General features: G+C 34.3%; 2 protein-coding genes across 2 annotated transcripts; one reads left to right on the forward strand and one right to left on the reverse strand.

Annotated features, from left to right (window-relative positions):
• Window positions 1-217: 217 nt before the first annotated feature.
• LOC131849491 (spondin-1-like) lies at window positions 218-7,844 on the reverse strand. Its single transcript, XM_059199572.1, has 10 exons — window positions 7,596-7,844; window positions 6,152-6,363; window positions 5,314-5,505; window positions 4,875-5,081; window positions 3,679-3,936; window positions 2,984-3,152; window positions 2,145-2,268; window positions 1,524-1,695; window positions 864-993; window positions 218-343 (listed from the first exon to the last, which is right to left on the reverse strand). Exons 1-10 carry the CDS (start codon window positions 7,777-7,779, stop codon window positions 261-263), a joined length of 1,731 nt encoding a protein of 576 aa, XP_059055555.1. The 5' UTR covers window positions 7,780-7,844; the 3' UTR covers window positions 218-260.
• A 1,104-nt stretch (window positions 7,845-8,948) lies between these two features.
• LOC131849443 (engulfment and cell motility protein 1) lies at window positions 8,949-11,473 on the forward strand. The gene has a single exon (XM_059199521.1). It carries the CDS (start codon window positions 9,046-9,048, stop codon window positions 11,275-11,277), a length of 2,232 nt encoding a protein of 743 aa, XP_059055504.1. The 5' UTR covers window positions 8,949-9,045; the 3' UTR covers window positions 11,278-11,473.
• Window positions 11,474-11,955: the final 482 nt, after the last annotated feature.

The following is an 11,955-nucleotide window of genomic DNA, read 5'->3' on the forward strand; positions in this document are numbered from 1 at the left end:
TATACAAAAATTAGAGATGACTTTTATAAACGTTGGCGAAAACATGACAAAAATATCAAAAGTACAAAAATAAGTCCAAAAAGGTGAAAAAAATATTTTTATTATATTATTAATATAAAATATTATTATTATATTAAAAAATCCTATAATTCACTTATGCTGTGCAATATTGGAGGTATTGCTTACTCTTGTTGAACACTCTTGTTGAGTTCTAATAATACAAGGTATAAAATTAAAAAATATGTAGTATTTCGATAATATTAATATTTTGTTAAAGGGCTATCTCTCTTTTTTGATCTCCATGAAGTACCCGGAATTATTTGTGTCATTACCCGACGTCTAGCTGCAAATAAATAAAAATTGTAATATGATTAAGACAACTTACCCCAATTAGAGAACCAACATTAAAATAAAAAATATCCCTATTTTTATCAACATACTAGCTGTTACCAACGATTTTGTCCAAATGGAGTCTAACTTTTTTATTAAAATAAATAAAATTTCTAAATATATAAATAATAAAAGTAGCCTAAGTTACTCTTTCTAACAGCTTTCTGAAAGTCCCATCAAAGTCGGTCCAGCCATTACATAGATAAAACAGACAGACAAATCAATTTTTTTATGTAAATAAACTGTTAATTTGAAATCACAAACAGACATTTTAATTTTATTCATTTGTATAGGACTACAAATAAATAAAATAATAATAGATAGAAATCATATTGAAACATTGTAGCAAAAAATAATTATTGATCCAAATTACTGCTGCTTGGTTCTTATTTTATTAATATAGTCCATCGAATATTTCTTTTTTACTATAGCCATCACTGTACAGTTTTTCACTTCTAGTCCAGTTTATTTACCTGTAATGTCATTGGTGTTTTCTATTGTATCACTATCATCTGTACAGCTCTCCTCACATTCGGTTCTCTCAAAATCATCATACAGAGCTTTACAGTATTTGGATACTTCTTTTTTCGCCGAACGCCAGTTCTATAACAATTAAGCATCTATGTTTAACAGGCAAATTGCTTGCTTATTCTTCTTGGCTGGATCTGCATTCCGAATTAGTAATTGTATTAAACAATATAAATACATTAAGTTTATTTGAAAAAATATTTCCTTTTTTATATTTTATTCACTATTTTCTTATTTCTCAATATTGTGGGTGTACTTTTGGAAAGAAAACTGTGCTTGTATAAGTGTACAGACACATTATATTAATAATAACAATACAGATAAGATAACCTAGGACAATTCACACCGCGCCATCAAGCTAAGCAGAGCTTGTATTAAGGGTACTAGACAAATGATATAAATACTGAAATACATTTTTCTGCAAATACATACATATACTTATACGTAGAAAATTCACAGACCAATACAAACAATCATATGAATACAAATGTTTATATTGTACCTACGATGAAATCAAACCTACGACGCGACGTTCGAAAATAAGGCGATGTACTAAAACGTTGCACAAGTGGGGCCGTCATGACGTGCTATACGTTTCTACTTACACTAGGATCATATTTCTCGACGGCCACTCCATCTACTAGATGATAGCGTTCTCTCCATTTATATCCTAAGAGTTTCCCTCCATCACAAGTACCTTCGCATGGACTCCATTCCTGCCACTGGGACATGGGGCATTTCTCCGATGACTCCGGATCAGCGTCTAATGGACTTTCGCTGAATTTAAATCACAGAGCGTCAATAAGTTGGCAAATAATTTTAGACCAAAAAAATAGGAAATATACGTTGATGAATAATGGAGGTATGAAACTTCGTAACCAATAAAAATCTATTATTAAATTATATAAGTATCCTCATTAGAAATAATGTTAGCAAAGGAGGAATTATCTTTAAAAGAGATCTCTACGAGACCCGATACAACGTGGCATAGGAAGTAATAAGTGATGTTGCAAATAATACTTTAATAATAATATAAATAATAATTATATATAGGTATACAAATATAAAGAATGATATGGAATTTCAGGATACAACATGAGGCCTTAAGCGACTCTGAACGTTGAACGACGTTGAAAAGAGCAATAGTTTATATTTTTGTTATGGAAATGATGAGTAAAAAAGTAAGGATAAAGGAATGGCCAGAATTTAGCAATAACGCGCCTCACCCGCCGTCGCCGGTAGGTAGTTCTGGATTTTGATACCTGGAAGGTTCTTCTGGCTCAACCGGACTAGTATCGCTTTGATCTTCTTTCGGATTTTCTTCTGTAGAGGGAGTTTCTTCTTCCCCTTCTGAAATTTAATACACAATATTATATTTATTTATTTATTAAAAGATTTTATACATCTGCATGGGTACCTCAGGATCATCTATATCAGCCTCCAAGAAGCTTTCGTTGTAAGCTGTGTTTCTATCTGTACGGAGTTATGACACAGTCTTCCGGAAACGCATAGCATGATAGGTGCCACATCCGTGCTGATTTATTTTTTGAATAATTCTAATGCTGTTAGTCGCAACTGGTCTTTACAGCTTTACTGAACGATAGGGGAAGAGTGCAGATGGCACTTTAAACTTACGGAAAGATTTATAGAGCGGCTGAAGAGCAACTCCTGCCTGACTGATAGGACTGTAGTCTAAGGGCCGTAGTCTAACCGTGTAGTCTAACCCCTGGTGCCCGTCGTAATTTCAGTTCCAGCTTTAATGGGACAGGGACTCTATCGAAAGGGTACAATCCGTCTAACGTGTGTGTGTGACACGTGTACGTGTCCGGTGCTGTTCATGTAACTCTATAGGCAGTTACTTATTAAGTACTGTCGGGTGAAGTGCCAGTTTGTTTGCAAAAATATATTTTTAGACGTATCTCTCAAACACCATAACCCCCAAACAAGCGGCAACAGTTTGCCAGAATATTGATGTGGAATAATTAAATTCAAATTAGGTCATTTGATTCTTATTTTGAATTTATACTTATTTGGAAGTCTCATGCTATATGTAACAAGTCTTTACCTGAAGCTTCGTTGCATTCTCTATGATATGTTCTCATTAATTTTATATGAAGTCGCCCAAATGGATGTAAATCTTTCATATCTATCTCGTAAAATGGCGAATTTTTATCATATGAACTCATTTGTACTCGAGATACTGCACCTTGCGGGAATGTTTCAATGTTCGGTGACTGAAAGAGTGGTAAAGAAATAAATGATTACGTAGCAAATTATTAGTAGCGTAGCACTTCAGAATATTCACCCTACAATTATTTCTTCTTTACATAGCATAAAACAAAGTCGCTGTCGCTGTCTGTCCGTCCCCATACCTGCTTAAATCTTCAAAACTACGCAAAGGATTTTGAAGGGGTTTTTTTTAATAGATAGAGTGATTCAAGAGAAAGGTTTATGTATATAATACATATACACCCGTGCGTCGCACGGGTGTTCTAACTAGCTAGTTAGTACTATACTAGCTGGTATATAAATCTGATTTTTTTTTATATTTTATTATTATCAAGTATAGTTTGAATCCCTCTGGATTATCATAATTATTTCAGTGTAAATAGAACATATCAAACTATCCGAATAAAACAAAAATGTTACTGTAATATATACCCACGTTACGCAATTTTCGCCTTGTAATGCGTCTCTATACCGATGGTACCCAGTAGAACAGGAACTGCCATTATTATAAAGCTCAATGGCTCATCTTACCTCGTACGACACACCACTATCCGTACCAGCATCCCAAGGAAACAAATTGAGTTCCCTCTCTGCGAGCCACGTGTTATCTTCTTGGCACAGCTCGAATCTGGTGACTCCGAGGAACCAGTCCGGTGAAGGATACAAACCAATGGCTACGGTGACGAGATGATGGACTTTATCCGTTCGGAATATGGCAAGTGATGGATTGCCCATTTTTCGATAGCCGTGTCCTTTAGCTTTTATTAATGTACGCACTCCATCACCAACCTACAAAATTTAAAGTATTTATTATTGTTCGTGTTACACCTACCTATATACGTATATAAAATGGTAGACTCAGTTTCTGGAATGATATCTGGTTTTCTCGCGAGATTTCAGCATGGGGTTTTCAAGTAGGGTTTCTTAAGGATCGGCAACGCGCTCGTGTCACCCTTGCTGTCTCGTGGCTGGCGTCCATAGGCTACGATAACTGTTTACCGTCGGATGGGCCGTATGCTTGTTTTAAAAAAACCCTCCGATCGATCCTCCATCCCATTGAAATGGAGACAGAAATTTCGACGGCAGGTGCCGAGGTTCAAACCCCCAGCGATGCCTAGTCTAATCTTATCTGTCAGGCTGGAATTGGCCTTCAGCCGCTTCATAAGTCCAAGCACTCGCTGTCATATCACTCGATGAAGTTGTAAAGGCCAATGGCGGCTAACATTATATGAATAGTTCGAAGAATAAAAAATATATATAGTAATAAAATGTAGCAAAAGGTTTCAGCAAATTGTTTTTCATTTTTTTATTTTATCAATGTTTCCATAGCATAGTCAATCAGAAATATTCTTATTGGTATTATAGAAAATTTTTAACTCTGCCACTAAATCAGAAAACAGAATCAGTTCAAAAAGAATGAAATAAAGAACTCTTTTTAAACAAATGTTGTTCAACTTTACAATTTTATTAATTCGTGTGAACTACCAAATAGCACCAATTCGCAAGAGTAAAACATTTATAAGTACATAATCAATTGCACCCGTTTTCGAGTACAAGGTAAGGTAAGGTACATAAAATGCTGTAACATTTTTGCTTTATTTTTTTTCATACATTAAATGGCTTGGAAAATATTCATCCTCTGAAATTATTTTAGGCATTAGACCTCATATAGAATTTAAAATATTTCAACACCTATTTATTTAACACCTAATTATTAAATGAGATACCTTTTCCAAAATTTCAGTTTCCAGTTTACTCGTGTTGGCGTATTCAGCTAAATCTTTTAGTCCTTCTGTCACTAAAGTACCAGGAGTCCATAGAACGTAGTCGGCGCTATGCGATACTCCCACCATATCACTGTAACGTGGGATCCAGTCGTTTTCTGGGTACGACTGTGGGTGTGTATTCCTAGACCATATCCCCGTGAATGATATCTAATATTACAAAAAATAACAATATGAGAAACGGTAACAAACTCTATTACTTCCATTATATAGAAATATGTTACTTTTATTTTTTTTCATCTATTATATATCTAACTCTCAAATAGTTTTTAGAAAATCGCTAACCCATTATCTGTATTATTTTAATCTATACACTGAATACATCATTTATACTTTTTCACATGTGATGATGAATATGCTGAAATGATGAAGAAGATACCACCTCATACTTAGCTTCATCACAAATCTGGCACTCGTAGTTCAACCGCGGGGATACATCATCAGGTTGTCGTAAGTCCTCGCATATCTTCATTGTTAACGGGGAACCATCCTCGTACCATAAGTCTTCGTTTTCTGCCACCATAGCGCGTAGAGTGACGCAACCATTGCCAGTAGGAGGAGCTTGCCAATATACCTAAACATTATTAAAATATATGCCATATTCATACCGGTTTATACCTTCTTTATCTGAAATGATAAACAAGCTGATAGCCTACCTACTAGTAAGTGACTACCATTTCTATGATAATGGAATGATGCACTCGCTCCGCTAACGGTTTATTTTTTATTTATTTTATTTTATTTATAATATTACATGCTCTCAGTGAGTATTACAGTACAATACCAATGCACTCCCAAGGAATAAAACGTATGCAATACATACGTTAATAATAATAGTAGTGATAACAATAAGGTCATAAAAAAAGAAAATATTAAAAATAATAAAAAATAAAAACAGCAACTACACAAATTACAATAATATCAATAATCTAGAAATATACTAATACTGATTATGCAGGCGGGGCTCCAATTCATGATTATAAGATGAATGTGTTCGGGTCAGTTAACCCACCGTGACAAATTCATCAGGAACTTATCACGTTGATATCCAGAGAGAAGCTGACAAGGCATGAAATTGCTAGGAATGGGGTCAACAGTCCTTATTATTATAGACTGTTAGACTTATATAATATGGACTGTATTACCACAGATAACATAATATTACTAACAATCCCCTTCCTATTTGAAATAAATAAAATATTGACAAAAGGAAAACTAACCTCAATAGCAGACTTGTAAGTAGCAGCAGCTTGCTCTACAGAATACAAACATCGGTCGCTAAATCTAGCCGTCGTTGGATCTTGAGGTCTTATGTGTCCAGGGAACTGGGATACTGTTCTCCTTGGATTGCGAGGATCTGGCTTCATATCACCCTCGGCTGATATCATGAAGCCAGTGAATTGTGATGTGCCATCGGTCGCTGTGATTTGGACTGTCAAAATCAAATGTAAAAGTGTTTAATTAAAAAAAAACTGAATTGAATTCGAAATGAACCTGTGGCCCTGGGTTCATTTACAAAATAAAACAATTTACTGCAATTTTGACGGTCTCGGTGGTCTAGCGGTTTAACACACCGCCTTTTAACATTTCTATTCATGAGTATGATTGTTTGTATCGATCTGGGTGTTTTCTATGTATAATATGTATGTATTTACGAAAAAAATATATCTATTATTTGTATCAGTCATCCCCCGTAACACAGGCTTTAGTTAGCTTAACTTGGGTCTAGATGGCACTGTGTGAATTGTCCTTGAGATTATTATTATTACAATATATATTATACAAAGGCAGGCAGTTGCTTAATCTGGTACTGAATAAACATTTGAAGTCGTGAAGATGTCTTACGACTTACTTGTGGATTGTAAACTTTTTAGTATTAGGTACATGTTTTAAAAAGAATTTATATTTATAGATAATTAAATCGTGACATGCGGCGAACCTACCGTACCGTTGTTGTATGGATTAATTTGATTAAGAATTCTAAATTATGACTTAGTTTTTGATTACGATCAGATTCAATCTCAAACCTTCGAGGTCTTTCTTCTATTGACCCATTCTTAACACGAATAATTTTGTGTTTAATAAAGGTATACCTATCTCGACGTTAAGACCCTGTTAACAATGTAATGTGTACTAAACACGAAAGTTTAAAAATAACTTCGAGGTCTCCTTTAATATGTATTGGAATGGCAATCAAGCTTATGGCCTACCTACGTAATAACCGTCGCCTATATACATATAGCCGTATGGATGCCATGTGACTCATGTGATACCACTCAAGCGTTGCCATTCCGGAAGATAGACTCAATGCTCTTATAACGTACAATCGATATATACTCGTACAAAGCAAGCTGCTTAGCTGTTTTTTTGCTAGCCTTTGGAGTTCACCGAAATATAGACACTCCAAATCAGCGAAAAGAATTATGGAGCGGCTGAAGGCTAATTCAAGCCTGACGATTACGACTTTAGTCAGGGGACACCGCTAGGGGTTAAACCTCAGCTCAGGCAGTCGTAATTTCGATTCCTGTTTAAATTAGGCGGGGGATTGATCGCAGGGCGAACATGTGAAACAGAAGAGACACAGCCAACTTTGTACGACGTATACGACACTTTGTTTGTGCATGTGTGTGTGTGTGTGTGTGTTTATATGATAATAACTATTACCTGTATAAAGTTGATCTGGTATGTAACTATAATCAAAACCCATAAGTTTTAATTTAAATCTACCGTCTGGGCGCGCCGACGGCGACGTGGCTCCATACGGTCGCCTGTCACATCGGAAACTCGAAACTTCTCCATACACAATAAAAAAAATGTGCAGTATCACTAAATTTATATTGGAATTCATTTTCAGGAATTTAAAGAGTGGTTCGACTCTTTTTTGTTACACATATAAATATAAGTAAGTCCTATTAAAACACAGATTGTTTAAAATGCACTACTACGAAATAACCCTACGTCCTAACGTTGATACGGTGGGAACTGAAACTGATGGAGAATAATGGAGATCATATTACTAACAAGCGTATCAATGACTGCAATACTATACCCATTTAATAATTTAGACAGCGCAGTGGCCTAGGAATGCTACACCGACATACATCTAAGGTGCTAGGTTCGAATCTGGCCTTTACATAAGCTGTAGGCAGTGTCGACTGTTGTTGTCCTTGTGAACACAATACTTCAGATGTCTGCATTTCACTTAAATATGCATTTGAATTAAATATAGCACAACGCTAACGCTACCGTCCAACTTTCCAATTAATTAAATTATTTATTGGGGCTTGCATCTTCGGAGAGTTAGTCAGATATATAAATTGACTTACAATTTTTTTGATGCCAACCAAATTCAAAGTCGCGACCTTTCTACACCATGGCGGCGTAGGTAAACAACAAAGACATGCCATTTCTAAATGATGAATAATATCCCATGTGTTATTTGTTTTTTTACATATACCTAAATTACTTTCAGTACCTACTTCTTAGAATATTATATATATAAATATTATATCAGAATATCCATTGGTATCTTATCCAATACCAATATATATTTTAACCCAGTAGATACCTCTATAGATTATTATTATAATATTAAAATAAGTTAGAGTGAAGAAGGAAAGAATGGTAAGTGTGATTACGAATTGATATCCTTAACTACAGTTTATTATGCAATAGGCGTTTTAATTGTACAAATTAATATTAATTGACACAAATTGGCGTTCTTGTGTGGAGACGAGTGAAATTGGACCCATGATATCTACGTCGATCATTATCAGTTTAATATTCATAATTACCTAGTCTATTTTTTTAATTTTGTATTAATAAATAAAAAAAATATTATTTAGGGTCTTAAGTACAATTTGGTACACCTTATAATTAAAATGGCAAGAGATTATGATCGGAATAATAGTGACTACTTGCTCAGTGGGTACCCGGCGTTGCGTATATTACTGTCAGTATATGTCAGTATTTCATAGAATGTAAAATTCTATTATATATAATCTGTGTTTCGTATTTTATGTGTTTTCATATCCTGTCTTTATTATATTTATTTTTCATCAATTGTTTAATTGTAGTGGAACAACTATTAAAATCAGCATCAAATGTTAAATAGATGTCTACAGATCCAATAAAAATGCCGTCAGCGACGAAAGAAAAGGACCCCACAATCCTCAAAATCGCAGTGGAAATGTTGAATGCTCCCGACAAGGTACCCCAGTTAATAGAATTTGATCAAAGTCAACCTTTATCAAGTATTATACAGTTACTATGCAAGACTTGGGGTTTACCTGACGCTGAAAACTACGCCCTACAGTTCTCCGAAACTAATAATCAGAATTATATTACAGAAAAAAATCGGAATGAAATAAAAAATGGCTCCGTCTTGCGATTGGAACAATCACCATCTAAAACAGTACAAGACATCTTAGCCAAAATAAACTCTGGGGTCGAAGTTGACCAAATTCTGTCTCTAACAAAACTGGCGACCTTGAGCAGTGATCTAACATTTGCTGTCGAGTTTATTAACAAAAAGGGTTTATCACTTATTATAAGCACAATTGAAAATGGAAGGTTCAAAGGGAATGTTTTAAGATTCGCTCTAACCGCTTTTGTGGAGCTCATGGATCATGGTATCATTTCTTGGGACATATTAGAGACACCATTTATCAATAGGGTTGCCAGTTATATCAACAATCAGACAACTGCACCAGAACCTAAAGTAATTCAGTCATCTCTATCTATACTTGAGAATATTGTAGTTAACAGCTCTGGTAAGAAATCACATGTTGAAAAGGAGATAACAATTCCAAGTCTTGTCTCACATTTGCAAAATTCAAATCATGACAGTGTTATCCAACAAAATGCTATTGCTTTAATAAATGCAATATTTTCAAAAGCAGAATATAGTAAAAAGAAAGCTATTGCAGCAACTCTGGCTTCCAAACATGTTCGCAATATTATCTTCGAAAATCTTATAGGAGCTGGAGAAATCACAAAGAGCTCATTTAAAGATGGTCTTGGAACAGAATTGGCCCATCAATTGTATGTCATGCAAACATTAATGCTTGATCTTCTGGAACCTAAATTGCGACAGAGAGCGGACTATCATGAGCAAGAATCTCAAGAAAAGATAAAAGAATTACGAAAGATAGCTTTCGAAAGTGACAGCAATTTTAATATGGAAGTAACAATTAGACGCCAACCAGGAAGTCTATCCAAAGACCCTAAAAAACTTGGTTTCAAGTGTGAAATTGATCCAATAAAAGATTTCAATGAAGTACCACCAGGAGTTCTAGCCCTGGATTGTATGGTATACTTTGCTAGAAATTATAGAGAAGATTATATCAAAATTGTACTGGAAAACAGTTGCAGAGCTGATGAACATGAATGTCCTTTTGGAAAGACAAGTGTAGAACTTGTTAAAACACTCAGTGATATATTACACATAGGGGAACCAGCCAGCGAACAAGGACAGACATATCACCCTTTATTCTTCACACATGACCATCCTTTTGAGGAATTATTCTGCACTTGTATTGTGTTATTGAATAAGACTTGGAAGGAAATGAAAGCAACCACTGAGGACTTTGTTAAAGTATCAAGTGTTGTAAAAGAACAAATTAGCAGAGCATTGTCAGCATCACCAAAAAGTTTTGACAAGTTCCGTCAAAAGATCAATCACCTGACATATCCTGAAATACGACAAATATGGCAACAGGAACGTACCAACAGGGAGGTTTGGGAGTCTCATGCGAGACCAATAGTGGAACTGCAGGAGAAAATAACACCCGAAATAATTGAACTGATTGAACGTCAAAGGTTAGGAGTATTGGTTGGTGGCACCAGGTTCAAGAAATATGCATCACGACCACAGAGAACAAAGGATAAATTCTCCTTCTTCCGGCTCTCTCCCAACCATAAAGTACTGCATTATGGAGATTGTGATGAAAAAAGCACACCAAGTTTAGAAGAGTTGAGTAACAAACTAACAGTGGCTGACATCAAATGTGTGGTTGTGGGAAAAGACTGCACCCACATGAAGGAATTAAAGGGAAGAAAAATTACACCTCACTTGGCTTTCTCTCTTATATTGAAATCTTCAGAGTTAACATCGCTAGATTTTGTGGCACCAGATGAACAGATCTTTGATTACTGGACAGATGGTATCAATGCATTATTGAAAGAAAAAATGACAAGTAAATCATTTGAGTCTGATTTAGAAACTTTATTGTCTATGGACATAAAAGTAAGGTTGCTTGATGCAGAAGGCATAGACATTCCACAGGACCCACCTCAAATACCAGAGGAGCCAGATGACTATAATTTTGTCTATGAGAATAATTAAAACATTTATATGTCATGTGCATAATAATTACAAATCAGTTATTAATTCATAAATTGATGAGCATTTATGAACTTTTTTTTATGTTATTATAAGGTATTATTAATACAGCACAAATATATTATTTTTATCTAAATTTATTTACTTTGATGTATTATAGATTATAAATTGAAGTTTCACTATAAAATCTTATTAAGATTAAAAGAAAGTAATGAATATGAAATTATCGTAGACAAAATAAATGCCGCAAAGTATCTATCATGAAAATCAAGTGTGCGTTATATTTATATTTAAAAGTAGTCGTTTTTCGCTAACTTGTAAGTATATATTTTACAAGTTTAAAAATATACTATATGCTTATTTTCCTGTTGCATTTGCGACATCTATTTAAATATATTTGTCAAAAGTCGTCAGTAATGACAAAATTATTATTATTGTTAAGATACAGCAATCCATTACGATGTACTTCCGTTCTTTACCAAACGAGTGTAGCATATTGATTAGATATTCGATTATTGTATGACAGTACTACTATTAGATAGTTATATACTTCCATGAATTTTTACAGTATTTTTAAAATAACTAATATTAAATATATGTTAGAATTTAAGACGTAATTTTAAATGCTACTAATACGTTTATGTACCTATTTATATACTTTGTCGTATTTCAAAATGTATA

This window comes from Achroia grisella, unplaced genomic scaffold, assembly GCF_030625045.1.
Source record: "Achroia grisella isolate CSIRO2021 unplaced genomic scaffold, CSIRO_AGI_Agris_v1 utg642, whole genome shotgun sequence".
Classification (NCBI taxonomy): domain Eukaryota; kingdom Metazoa; phylum Arthropoda; class Insecta; order Lepidoptera; family Pyralidae; genus Achroia; species Achroia grisella.

Coding starts and splice junctions, on each gene's coding strand:
- LOC131849491 (XM_059199572.1), bottom strand. CDS start 7,779: ATGAATTCCAATATAAATTTAGTGATACTGCACATTTTTTTTATTGTG. Junction 3,937..4,874: donor AAACTGAAATTTTGGAAAAG/GTATCTCATTTA, acceptor TAAATTTTGTAG/GTTGGTGATGGAGTGCGTAC. Junction 3,153..3,678: donor ATAGTGGTGTGTCGTACGAG/GTAAGATGAGCC, acceptor CCACTCTTTCAG/TCACCGAACATTGAAACATT.
- LOC131849443 (XM_059199521.1), top strand. CDS start 9,046: ATGTCTACAGATCCAATAAAAATGCCGTCAGCGACGAAAGAAAAGGAC.